At 41.4% G+C, this 14,130-nt stretch overlaps 1 protein-coding gene across 1 annotated transcript in view; it reads left to right on the top strand.

Annotated features, from left to right (window-relative positions):
- The first annotated feature begins 3,927 nt into the window (after positions 1-3,927).
- Positions 3,928-14,130, top strand: part of trmt44 (tRNA methyltransferase 44 homolog) — a 16,408-nt gene continuing 6,205 nt past the window's right edge. Inside the window, exons 1-9 of the mRNA XM_005749757.1 lie at positions 3,928-4,328; positions 4,405-4,522; positions 5,443-5,662; positions 5,761-5,829; positions 6,108-6,215; positions 7,465-7,536; positions 8,462-8,568; positions 8,916-9,099; positions 10,584-10,932. Of these exons, the coding sequence (XP_005749814.1) occupies positions 3,998-4,328; positions 4,405-4,522; positions 5,443-5,662; positions 5,761-5,829; positions 6,108-6,215; positions 7,465-7,536; positions 8,462-8,568; positions 8,916-9,099; positions 10,584-10,932 (1,558 nt within the window). The 5' untranslated portion in view covers positions 3,928-3,997. The remainder of the gene's footprint in view (positions 4,329-4,404; positions 4,523-5,442; positions 5,663-5,760; positions 5,830-6,107; positions 6,216-7,464; positions 7,537-8,461; positions 8,569-8,915; positions 9,100-10,583; positions 10,933-14,130) is intronic.

The following is a 14,130-nucleotide window of genomic DNA, read 5'->3' as shown; positions in this document are numbered from 1 at the left end:
GGTACACTGTATACTGTGTATACTACTGTATTGACAATAAAGCTCTTGAATCTTGAATCTTGAGAGATGTTTCCTGTTCTCCTAAATCTGATGGTTTTCTGTTACACTGGGCATAACTCTCATTTATACGACACAAGCTTAGCTGGAAGCTCATATCACAGCAAGACAGGCAGTATCCATCCAAAACACTGAACAACAAACAAAAGGGGATGAAAAAGAGACAGATAATAAAAAATAAAGGGGAAACATGACTTATTGAAGATAAATATGTTGAAAAGTGTGAGAACTCGTATATGTGAACTTGTATTTTTGAAATGAGTTACAGAAAAAATATTTAGTAATGTGTAGACTGCTATTTACACACAGAAATATTTGACTCATATATTTATGTTTTTTAGTTAATTTTTACAAGTTCTCACATTCACCAGCTCTTGTGTTTTGCAACTCTACACGGACAAATCATTGCCGTGAAAATGAAAAATGACACGTCTGAACTGAAAAGACCAGAAGCAGAAAGAAATATAATAGTCTTCACTGTCACTGTAACTCACACACAGTCAGACTCATATTTATAGAGTAAATAAAAGAAATAAGAGACTTGGAGCCAGTGCTTCCTCTGGGCTGGGCTGGGTTCACCCTGTCAGAAAATGTTAATTATCTTAAAGAGCCTCATAAAGAGAAATAAGATATATGGAAGACGGCTAAAGAATGGAGACTTTGACAAGTTCATTCAACATCTTGTTATTTCAAACCGTTTGTGTCAGTGGTGTGTACACACTGTACCACTTGCCAAATCTCACTTTAACCCCTGACTGTTCTTATTTTCTGTTTCGGTGTAGAGGTGAAGCCGACCATGTATACAACAGAAAATTTATTTTTTAAAATCTCTTTTAGTGCTTATAGCTGTAACATAGATTTAAACCATAGCCCAGGAGTGATCACGCTTACGAATGAATCAAAACTTTTATATATTTGATTAGCGATTCCTGAAGTCTGGGCCATTATTTCTTTCTTTCTTTTTAAGATTCTTCTTCTTTTCTTTAATCAACCTTTCTTCACACAGTGAGCTGTTTATCCTGTGCATTATGGCCAAGGAACAGAGAACTCAAGGTCATGTTTTAATCCATCTTTAATGGGACCACGGAGGAAATATTTGCTGGAGGACACATGGTGTCGCCCAAATTTCTTCCTTTTTAAAAAAAAGTTTAAAGGGTCAAACCTTCGAAAATGTCCACAACTTGTATTTTTAACAGAGACATAATACGTCTCCCATGGGAGAAAGATGGTGCACCGTTTTTAGTGTTGTAGGTTAGATTTCAGTTCAGTTCATTGTTACAGTCAAAATGGGCACTGGGTTTTGGACCCAAAGGCAGACGGTGAGAGAGGAACCAGGTTTGATTACACAAGAGAACAGGTTTGAGCCAAAGGCAGGCAGGTGAACAAAGTTTTTCCCAGACAGTTAGTTTTCTTTTAGACGGGCACAGCAGGGGGGATCTAAGAGCGATGGAGAAAAACAGCCAATGAAGATGATTTCCTAGAGCTGCACTAGTTACTGAGTGCAGCACTGAGCTGGACATGAGTGGATGAAGAGCTGATTCGTACACGTGCAGGTAACTAATGATGGACAGTTTGTGTGCCAGTTCGAGTCAGCAGCACCAGGTGAGGAGAAGCTCCAACAGCTCATCCCAGCAAGAAGGTGTCCTGACACACTCATTCAGGAAAAAGGGAGATCGAGAGGACACTGTGGAATCGGGATAATAACGTCCAGCAGGAAAAACCCTTTGAAATGCTAGCAAAATCACAAAGTCACATTTGACCTGTTCTTATTAGATTTGACTTTTGATTCTATATGTGCAGTTTTCTATATGTGATGACCACTGAAAATAAATATGTTAATGAGTCGGTAAATAATAATATGAATGTCACAATAATTGCAGAGATTGTAACTTTATTTATAATTCTTCCAATAAAATAAAATAAAATAGAAAAAAAAATCCCCTATTCAAAAGTGTCATGTGACCAGCTAATTTGCACATGTAGTGTTGACCTCAGCAGCAGCCTTGGGAGATTTTTAGGATATAAAATTCACCTTTCTTTGGTCTGAACTTATAAGTAGGCAGAGTAAAGTTCCATTTTCAGCCCAAGTGTCTGTTTGTTTGCAGCTTTGATGTTCACAGCCATCAATTATTCAGTATCAACTAAGAAGAATTCGAAAACATTCAGATTCTTAGAAGAATTGTAGCATTGAGATACTAAAAAAAAAAAAAAAACATGAAAAAAGGCTCACCCCATCGCTCCTGAGTGGAGTGGATTTGTAGCACTCAGAAAGGCATTTGATAAATGTAGTGAGGGAAAAACTCCACCTGGAGAACAGGATTAAAGAAAGGCATGTGGAAAAAACTCAGGTGGACAAGAAGTATCGTGACGTGTAGTCAGAGCTCCAAGACATGGAGAACAAAAATAAAGGCCTGCAAAAAATGTGTGATGAAAGAGAAAGAGGAGCAGCAGGAAATACACCAACAGCAATGTAAGCTTCAAGATATGGAAGCTGAACTGAAAACAAGAGAAGCAAGAAGCACTGAGATGGAGATCAAGATCCAAGACATGATTGATGAAGCACATCAAAGAAATAAACAAATGTTGTATGAGAATGAACAGCAGGAGGAAATACAACAACATTTGCAGTGCAAACTTCAAAATATGGAAGCTATACACCAAGTGATGAAGTGCAAGCTTCAAGTGGAAGAGAAGAAAAATGAAGGGCTGCAAGTAACGTTGGAAGAATCAGTGACACGAAATGCTCAATTGTTGAAAGACAAAGAACAGCAGGAGGCAGCACACCAACTTATGAAGTGCAAAATTCAAGAATTGCAAGCTATAAATCAAGAGATACAATGCAAGCTTCAAGACACGGAAAGAAAAAAATCAAGGCTCGTACACAATGTTTGATAAAGCCTGCCAAAGAAATGCACAAATGCTGAAAGAGAAGAAAGGGAAGAGTCCAAGCTTGAAGACAGCGAGAAGAAACATGAAGAGCTGAGATTATTTTAATGATTTGCCTTAATTTTATGAAGAAATCTATATATTAGTGTCGACTAATCCTAAAATCAGTTGAAATGGTTCAGGAAGGGCAAGAACTCACAACTCAGAATAGGTTCTATAGAGAGTGCCAGCATTTTCTTAATGCACAAGCTGTGATCAGTTGATCTGTGCTACTGCATCCATCCTCTACACTGACACTACAATGTTCATACTAACTTATAATAGATATTATAAAGTTGGTACGAAGGAGGAATTCGGTGAATGAATCTAAGCATCATCCGCTAAAAATCACATTAATCTGCTATACTGTGCAACACTCCAACACTGTGTTCGTTACTTTTACTTTATACCACAGACATCCAAGCTGGTAGAAGTTAAATCGTTGCTTAAAAAGCCATCAGTTGACCTAGCTTTCTTAGGCCAATCTCCAACCTTGTAAAACAGCATACTGATCATCGGCAGAGCAAAGGTTTATTTGAAGAGTTTCAGTCAGGTTTCAGAGCTCATCACAGTACAAAAACAGCTTTAGTGAAGGCTACAAATAATCTTCTTATACTTTTAGTGATTTCTTTTTGACTTGTTCGCTATTTAGTAAAACAAAAAACAAAACAAAAACATCCCCCCAAACCCCTGAATGACTACAGAGTCATTACAGACAAAGATAAACAGCCCCCTCTATTGGGCATGCCGCGTAGATGATAGAGTTTTGTCGCTGGTGTAAACGTCATCACTCAGCGACATAGTAGTGCGTTTTTCTAGCTGCCTCTCGCTTTTTCTTTTAAATAAAGCTCTTAAAAGGTTTTTGGACCAAAGTAGGATTTATCGTAAATGATCCGTTTTTCATTTCATTGTTCTTGGAAACATATATCGGTGCAACCCCCCCCCCCAAAAAAAACCCCTCCTGTCCGGAAGTTGATTCAGTGATTGTAAACACACATGCTTCGCTTGCTCAGTTATGCCAAAGCTCTTCGATATAAAGTTCCCGGGAGGATGTAAGAGTCTCCCCGATGGCTTCTGGTCAGCCGTAGACGTGTGGATAAAGAAACCTCATGTTGTAAACAAGCGTCTTTGTGGAGTTAAAGAGACAGACAGCAAAGATGTGGACCAAGACGACCTACGGCTCCTGCTGCATGATCTTGAACTCTTCACAGATGTGCTGCTCTTCATGATCACTGGGGCCTCAGCTGCCCACGAAGCCGACAAACCATGGTCCTCCAGCGTCAGGACATTTATTCCCAAAGTAAACTGTTATGGGACAAACCTGCATAAAGAAATTATCCTGAAAGGTAAGAGCTTCTCACTTCTGCAAACTGTTGTATCAGTTATATTTCTTTCTAATGCCTTCTCTCTTGTTCTCTGCAGACTTTGGTAGACAGCGAGTGACCTTTATTCCATTTGAAGAGGATGCAGAGGGAAAAGCGTCTCTGAGGAAAGGCAACATTTATCAGATTCAGCTCTGCAATCAGGACTGTGAGGAATGGTGAGTCTGCAGTCATCATCTTTACAGCACATTAGAACATACAGGACGAAATGCCTTGTTTTGGACGATAGTTTACTGGTTGATTATACATATGTGTATATATGATGTTCAAACTGAGCATCAGAATGAGGAAGAAAGGTGATTTAAGTGACTTTGAGCATGGCTTTGTTGTTGGTGCCAGACGTATAGGTCGGAATATTTCAGAAACTGCTGATCTGCTGGCATTTCTAGAGTTTACTGGGAATGGAGTGGAAAAAGAAAAAATATGCAATGAGCTGCAGCTCTGCTTCTTTTTGTCAGAGGTCAGAGTATGTCCAGACCTCTTCGAGCTGATAGGAAGCCAAAAGTAACTCAAATAGACACTTGTTATAACAAAAATATGCCGAAGAGCATCTTTGAGTGCACAACATATTAAACATGTAAGTGGATCGTCTACTACAGCAGAAGAGCAATCCAGGTGCCACTCCTGTTAAAACTGAGGCTGCATTTCACTGGACAAGAAAAGACTGGAAAATCTCGTCTGGTCTGAGTCTTGATTTCTTCTAACAGTGGGTGTATGAATGAAAGACAAGTTATTAGGGGTTTTTTGAGGGTCTTCACCATCTAGTATTATTATTTTTGTAGTCCACCACTGATGTTTAAAAATGGGTCTGGCATTCAGTGTCAACAGCAATAAGAAAATTTAATATTCTTATTGTTCAAACTTTGTTACATTGTCTCTGTTTTTTTTAATTTGTTTTGGGTTTATCTCCTTTTTCTTATTAATATTTAAAATTATTTTTTCATATTTAAAAATCCTCCTGATATTGATATAAGTGAACTCGGAGCAGCGACGTCACAAACTCTCAGTTAATATACATGTTAGTATAGTTAGCATAAAATGAGCACAACACTGTAGATGACTTGTGCTTTATCTGCAGGTCCCTGGAGTTGTTTGCGCTGTCGGTCGATTCCTGGTTCTCTGATGGCGTCGCCTACCCCAAGCTGCCCTGGCTGTCCTCTGACCTGCTGCCTAAACTGGTGCGCTGGGCCACCGAGTGCAGGAGTAGCGAGTTCAGGAGCACGTTGTCTCTGCTGCCAGTGGAGAAGTACAGCCTCATGTACCAACAGCTGAAGGACAAGTACAAGGCCATGGTGAAGGTGAGGAGACTGGATGATGTGAGGCTTGTTTATTCTTTTGTTTACGTCCTTTTCTCTTGTGGTGATATATTCATATATATTTCTCACACTGTTTCCAGGTTTGGCCTGAGGTTACAGATCCTGAAAAGTTTGTGTATGAGGATGTTGCTATTGCTACGTATCTCCTGGTTAGTTCAAACCTTCCAATAATCTTCTTTTCACCAAATGAGTGGATCCTATCACGATTATACTTGAATTAGCCTTTGAAATAATTAACAAATACGTCCATACAGGTACTGTGTGTGCAGGTCATGCAGAGGGTCATGCAACTTAAGCTAAATCAATCAACCTGAATGTGAAAAATGACCTTTGACCTTAGGAATCCATCCGTAGGTTACGAGTATCAGCAGCATCAGCAGCATTTGTCACTCCCTAACCATGAGTCTGTGTCACCGTGCTGCTGCAGGTGCTGTGGGCCGAGGAGAGAGCAGAGAAAGGTCTGACTGCCAGGCAGTCCTTTGTGGACCTCGGCTGTGGAAATGGCCTCTTGGTTCACATTCTGACCAATGAAGGGGTGAGTTCAGTGCTTGATGAATTCATGTAAAAGCAGCAGTTTATTAGGCCAGATCGTCACGCTGGACCGAGTGTTTGATCTTTGTTATGAGTGACTGAATCCTCAGCTTTTGTTCTGCACACTGGTGACTGAACACTGTTTGAATTTAGAAGAAAATCAAACAGCAGCTACTTCCTGGTTACATTCTCACCCAAAGCCCACAAAGTCCTCAAAATCATCCACAGTATGAGAACACTCTTCATATTTGATAACCCTGTATATGGTGGTCACATATAAAACATTTCACACTAGCTTTAGGAAAGCCAGAAGTGCTGTCTTAAAGGTACAGTCAGTAATTTCCTTTTAGTTTATTTGATTTTAAAAAAAAAAGAAAGATTGTTGTACTCATAATTATACATAGATTAGTGTCTCTTTCAACAAACTGATATGTTCGTATAAACTTAGAATGGATCCATTAAAAATGTATAGAAGTGGCCACTGGTTAGTGCAGAGCTTCCAAAAGTGTGGGGCCCGCCCCCTAGGGGGGGGCGCAGAGCCATTGCAGGGGAGGTGCAGTATGAAAAAAAAAAAAAAAAAAGAAAGCTTGGACACTGCATAATGGATAATGGACAGGTTTTTGACGGGGCTCCCACACAAACGCAAAGCAGGAGATGAAGCATCGCTGAATATTTTTCCAAACCAACATCTCATACCTTGTTTCCTGAACTGAAGACAAAACTTTTCATAACTATGCTGATTTATTCCAGATATTGTCCCAATTACATATTTTCTACAGATTAGAAATGCGACCCTCGTCTCTCCAGGCAACTGACAATGAGCTGGCAACAACAACAGTTAGCATAACGTAGAGTTTAAAGGTCACACTTTCCCTCTGATAAACAGTTTGATTGCATTCTCACATCGCGAGTTAATTCAGTAAGTGTTTGATTCCAACTTTGTTGGCTAACAGGAGCTAACAGCGGCAAAAACAGCAGCTCAACCCGTATCGATCTCCTTTGACAAAGTAAAGCGTAAATAAAGATGGACATCTCTCACTCAGCAGCTGAGGTAAACAGTGGACTGACAGCCTTTTATAGACAGGGGAAAACGCCGGGGCAGGTCCAGATCTGGTAGTAGAAACATATCGGCCGGCCATTGTCGTTAAGGGGTACATTCTAAATTTTAATGTTTTTGATCTGACTTGGCTGAGTGTGTGAATGTGTTTGAGGTTGATTAGCCTCTCTGACCGTCAGGCCATCTTGTGTTACAGCACCCTGGAAGGGGCATCGATGTTCGCAGGAGGAAGATCTGGGACATGTACGGCCCCCAGACTCTGCTGGAGGTGAGCGAGCCGAGCATGAAACGTTCGACTCCGTGTCCTCACTTTGTGCTTCAATTTATTGCAATTAAAAAGTACAATGAAGCATTCATAAAGATGTAAAAGTAATGATCAGGGAGAATTTTACACCTGCAGTGCTGTGAAAAAGTCTTTTTCCTCTTTCTTATGTGTTTAGAAATTAGAAAAAGACAACCTGAATAAATAAAAAGTGCAGTTTTTAAATGAGGATTTAATTTATTCAGGGCAACGAAAATCTATCCAAGCATATCATATCCATGCGATTATTCTGTGGACTAATAGTTTTTCACAGCACTGTACATTTCTCGTGGTATACTTAAGAGATTCTTGCTTTTATGATTGTAATAAGCTGCACAAAGAAAATACTGCCACAGAAGCTTGCATACACATGTGGACACACACATTTCCAGAGAAACCTGCCCTGAAAACGCCGCTTTCTCCCGTTTGCCTCCTGTCCTCAGTCGCTCATTTAACAACAAGCTGCTTCCATTTCAGGTCATCTATTATTGACCGATTTTAGCGGAGCGGATGTGGTAGAACAATCTCTCTGCGCCCCCGGGGCAGCTGCACTCAGTCCTCAACCTTTATTCGGAAGCTCTCTGGACTTCACAGGCTCTTAACTCTCATCATTTGTGATGTTGGTGTCAGGGCCATCTGTTAAATATGAAAGGATTTATATAAACTCTCTAAAAAAAGTTGTTGGGATCTTGTAGTTGTTTTCTAATTGCAATTATAAAAAATATTTGAGCCCACTAAGAAAAAAAACCCAACCCAAAACTTTAAATGCATCTCAAATAAAAGTCTAAGAAGTCAAAAAGACTTATTTCTATTAAATGATATTAAATTAGACCGGTGTGCATCCCTCCTGCTCTAAGGACCTCTTGTGCTCTTTGGGTCTGTGCTATTTCAGGAAAAGGCAATTACTCCCAGCGAGAGCTTCTTATTCCCGGGTACAGACTGGCTGATTGGGAACCATTCGGACGAGCTCACACCGTGGATCCCCGTTATAGCAGCCAGGCGAGTCATCAGGAGACACAATCACACTCAGCAGCTCAAGTGCCAGCTGATCTCTCCAGTTTTGGAATAACATTATGGGCAGGGGGTGATGTGTGAAGAGTGTGTGTGTGTGCGTTTACTGAAACGGCCACCTGATGGCGATGTTGAGCCTCAGCGTGAGGAGTCAGATTTCTCCTTGTTTGAGACTGCAGATGATGATTTCTTGTGTGTGTCGCTTCCTGTCTGAACAGTTTGAGTAAAGGTGGAAAAATGCTTAAGTAAAACAAGTCCTCTGTAGTCTGACTGCATTAAAGAGTAATGATCGGCACTGTGTAGATTTATTTTGTCCCTTCTTTTTCAAATTATAGGTCGTCTTATTCCTGCCGCTACTTTGTCCTCCCCTGCTGTTTCTTCGACTTCTGTGGAAAATACCAGAGACGCCAGTGTAAGAAGTCTCAGTACAAGGAATACATCGACTTCATCGCTGAGGTCAGCCAAGTCTGTGGCTTCAACACTGACGAAGACTGTTTGAGAATACCTTCTACTAAACGGGTAGGCTGACAGAAACAGAGTGGAGGCGGCTTCACAGCAAATCCATCTGACTTGTTGTAAACATTTGTTTGACATTTGTGTGCCTCTGTCTTTTTTTCCTTCTTCTTTCAGTCTGTGCGCCAGAACAAATCACATTGTATTAGTTCAGCAATTCGTGAATTCTTCTTCTCTCTCCACCCGTCTACCGCGCAGCTCTGCTGTCAGCTATCAAATAATTAATACAAGACAGCGAGGGAAAGAAATAAAGAGAGAAATCCGTTTGGTGGGGTTCTGTAATAGGTGCAGGTTTGAAATGGTTGTAAAAAAGTTTGTGAAAATTAAAACACACCTTAGTTATGACGTTTCCCATAATGCACCTCAACTGCATCTCTCCCCTGCACAGATCTGAAAGTTATAACTCTTCTTTCAGAATAGCACAAAAGGGCTACGTTGCCAAGACAGCATCACAGTTGCTGCACATCCGTGATGAGAATCTGCCGTTTCACCGCATCACAAAGCTGCTCTGTTGGGTTGAGATCTGGTGACTGTGGAGGACTTTAGAGTACAGGGAACTCGCTGTCACGTTGAGCTTTGCGACATGGAGTGTTACGCTGTGGTCATGAATTTATGGACATGGTCAACAACAAAACACATGCAGATTGGGGTGTTTAACATTTGGTTAGTACTGAGTGTGCCAAGACTTCCTGTTGATCCGAGGCAGGATCCATGCTTTCATGTTTACACCATATACTGACTCCGTCTGAATGTCACAACAGAAACTGAGACTGGATCAGGCGATGGTTTTCCAGTCTGCTGTGTGTTTGGAGAGTCTGTGTGAACTGTAGCCTCAGCTTCCTGTCAGCTAGTAGGGTCTTCTGCTGCTGTAGCCCAACTGCTTCAAGGCTGGATCTGTTGTGCACTGAGATGCCTTCCTGCACCTCGGTTGGAATGAGTATCTGTTTAAGTTACTGTTACCTTCCTGTCAGCTCGAAACAGCTTGGACCTTCATCAGGTTGTCTTGACCAGCTGCTGTCATGCGATTAGCTTGAAGTCAGTAACTTCATTGCATGTTTTTGCAATCCTGGGATTATGTGGAAACACTTGTCAGCGCTATGATCAGTGGATGGCTGAAGTAAATCATACAGCTGTGCGTCCCAGCCTTTTCTCCACCTGGGCTTCGTTTAGTGTAGACGTACAATAAATCAAGGATGTCTTTATAATCCCAGAGGGAACAATAAATCTGTTAGCGGGTAGCCATTAATAGCTACAATATACTCGTGGCCATAAAAAGAACAAGCTATTATTTTCTGGGCTTTGCTGTTTGCTCATCAGTAACACTCAGTTTGCTCATATCAGCAAAAGCTCTCCCACAAAATTATTTCATGGGAACATTTTCAAATGGAAAGAAAAAGTATGATTTCTTTGAACTTAATAACAAGAAAAGAAACCAAAACAGGGAGTCGCCCTCACACTCTGCTCTTTTTTTTTTTCTTTTTTCCCCACAGGTGTGTCTTTTAGGAAAGTCAAGAAACTATCAGTTATCTGATGAACCTGAGGTAGAGCAACAAAGGGCTCATTACATCCACAGCCGCTGCACTGCTCCCGGGGTCACAGTTCAGAGGTCCGACGTCAGTAATGACGAGGACTGTTGCAATGGGGACGGAAGCTGTAACGGCACCCCTGGGAGCTCCTGGGGAGCCGGGTTCCAGCCGCGAGATCGCGTCGAAGCGGTGCGAAATTGTGCTGCTCTCCCGCGGGACTTTGTTGACGGTGTTGTTCTGCGGGTTGCTAATGCTCTTCTGGGAATGACCGCGGGCGATGGAGAAGGATCCTGCCGTGACTGGAACCAAGGAGGTAAAACGATTGACATGAGTCGCTGCTCAGATGCATCTTAGGCCCCTGAAGGTTCTTGTCTAGATGAGATATTATGATGTCATCATGTTGCCTAACTACCACCTAGCAGTCGGCTAAATTGACCAATTATTCGCACCAAAAACAGCTTTTAAAGACATTGTCACGTTTTTATATTATAACACAGTTATTATTAATTATTGTCTTTACCAAAAAAAGGCATCTCAAGGCAACCGCTGTTGTGATTTGGCGCTATGTAAATGACCCAGTCTAAGCATATCAAAAACATCTATCACCCTATTTTTTATTAACTTCTCTCACTGTGATTAAGTGTATCAACCTGTAATTAAAGGCAAAATGACTTTATAATGTGTTTTCTGCTGGAGAGGTGGTGAGAAGAACATTAGATGAGCTTGAAAGTGTATATGATGTAAGAAAGCTGTATAAGGGCTGGTAGGTGGATGTTAATGTCTGTGGATAAGCAGCTGTTGTGAACCACACTATTTAAGCCTTGTCCACATATACAGGATACAGATTCACTACTCTCCCTTTGCTTCGAAGCTAATGGTTGGCTATTAGTGGACATCTCGTTGCCTCTAACGTATTCACCACATTGGTGTGCAGCACTCTGCTAAAGTCTTCAGCCACACCTCGTTTCTTTATATTTTGCTGGGAAAATGAGAAACGGGTCCAGTGATTTATTGAAGCGTGCAAGCATTTGAATGTGGGAGACAGACACGCTCTCAACTTTCCTTTTTTGATAACGATTATAGTTAGGGCTAGATCAGGTAACCCTGAGTGCTCCCTTAGTTACGCTGCTGGGTTGCCAGGGGCTTGTTGAGTGTTTCTTGTTCGTTCACCTTTTGTTTTTATGCACCACTCTGGATTTCCACAGTGTGCCTTTTTCCCCGTCTCCCTCCCCTCACCCCCGACCAGTCACGACAGATGGCCGCCCCTCCCTGAGCCTGGTTCTGCTGGGGGTTTCTTCCTGTTAAAAGGGAGTTTTTCCTTCCCACTGTCACCAAGTGCTTGCTCACAGGGGGTCATCTGATTAAGGTTTTGTCTTTATTATTGTAGAGTCTTTACCTTATAATATAAAGCACATTGAGGCAACTGTTGTTGTGCTTTGTGCCTCTGCTGTCCATTACAAAGAATGCAGGTTTGGGGCATTTCCCTACTGTGGTCACTTTTCAGACCCCCGAGGCTACTTCCATCTTTTGTACACAGTCTATGCCTTTGATCAGTTACATAGTGAGTGCTTTTTACCTCATATGGTGCGGTGCAGATGTAACCCGATGCCTCTGAAACGACACCGTCACAATCAATCGTTACATATAGCGTCAGCACTTTTTAAAACACACCAGCTACACCATTACATCCGCAGCACCTACTGCCTGAACTTTGAATTTCATTCTTCGTCCATCATCCCGTCTGACCCCCCCCCCCCACCTCGCTGATTACAATCCTGCCCCTCAGCATCAGCCGGTGAGACCTGATGACACAGAGCGACGCCTCTTTGAACTCTGCCACACCCTCCGCCAGCTGCGTACCACGCAGCCCGTATCAAACACCCACAGACACGCACACACATTTACTTTCACAGCACCCACGCAATCACCTTTGTCAACACCTCTGCAGCCCCGCTGACACACACACTCACGCACAGTCACACGTTATGAACGAGATAAGGGCACGAAGCCTGCTATTATTAAAACGGAACGTTTCTTGTCGGGGTGTCGGTGGAATTAAAGGTAGAAAATTTTAGGGAGAGTGAATAAAGGGAGAGTGTAACTCTGTATGGAGATGACTGGATGAATAATGCACCACCATCTATGATTTATGCATGAGCACGCATTTGTATTGAGGGATTCCTACCAGTTATCTGCTGTGTACGAACAAAGGCCAAATTCAGAGGGAGCCAGCGCATGTTAAATAAATCCAGATGGGTCTCGGAGTCATTTAAAGTGCTTTGGAGTTTAGTTTCTGTCTGCTCTTTAATGCATCTTCAAAAAGTCTAATCATTTTCAGTATGGTGATGTTTCCCTTTTTGGCACTTAAGCAGATATTTTATGATCATTTTGTTTCTGTGGCTTTATGGCTCTGGTGCGACGTCAGACGATGTTCTTTTATCTTTTCTTTTTATCTCTTTTACTGTAAATACAAACAAATAATATGTATTAAGCTCTGAAACTGTCAGAAATAAGCAAGTTTTCACTATGCATAAGAGTCAGTATTTTTCCTGTTTGGCCAGCTATTGTTGGGTTTGTATCATAAGAATGATACTCAGTGATTTATAGTAATTCTTTGAAATGAAAATTCCTATTTAACATCAATCAGACTCTTTCCTTTTTCATTTGGGACAAGTTCTTCTATTTAAAAGGTTTGCACTGAGCAAGTTAAAACATCTTAGTGTCTCTGCTGCTTATATCAGTTGCATATATTGTGCTTCCTGTGCATTAAACTTAAAAATATCTCACAGCTCTTCTGAGACACTGTAAATATGAAGCAAGTTACTAATTCATGTGTGCTGTAGTGCTGAGTCACAGAGTTATGTAATCACGCCGAGAATGAAAATCTGTGTGTAGCTGTACATCGAGCGACACTAAATGTCAACACAGTAAAATGTCAGAGGGACAGTAAACACGCTATTGTACTGAGTAGAAGCAGCCTGCGTGGAAGGGCGCGGTGTGTTTTTGATGAGTGAACGCTTCACTTCACTCTTTCACATGCTGGAACATTTTCTGCTTTCCTTCAGTTTAAACCAAATATTTTTCAGATTGTTGGTTTGAAAAAATCCAAACGGAGTTTTTTTGGTTGTTTTTGTTTTTTGTATACTTTTGCTTTTGTCTCCAAAATGTCATTCATATAAAGGCCGGTTTTAAAGTTGCTTTCAGCTGCTCCCTTATTCGCAAAGGGTCACCACAGCAGGTAGCTCCGCACGTTTGATCTGGATGTGCTGGATGCACTTCCTGACACAACCCCAAAGGGATTTGTGTCTCCTCCCAGACTGAACCGGGGGATCTTCCGCTTGGCAGGGAAATGTGTAAGCCACATGCTCGAGCCATAGATATATGAGGATGATAGGGGTGCAACGATACACAAAATTCACGGTTCGGTTCGGTTCGATACTTTGGTGTCACGGTTCGATATTTTTTCGATACAAAAAAAATGTTCATGCCTTTTTAATTTGTCATTTATTAA

Source organism: Pundamilia nyererei, unplaced genomic scaffold (genome assembly GCF_000239375.1).
Source record: "Pundamilia nyererei isolate P.nyererei 1_Seehausen unplaced genomic scaffold, PunNye1.0 scaffold00254, whole genome shotgun sequence".
In the NCBI taxonomy this organism is placed as follows: Eukaryota; Metazoa; Chordata; class Actinopteri; order Cichliformes; family Cichlidae; genus Pundamilia; species Pundamilia nyererei.
The sequence above is the reverse complement of the archived record's forward strand: the minus strand, read 5'-3'. Positions and strand labels throughout refer to the sequence as shown.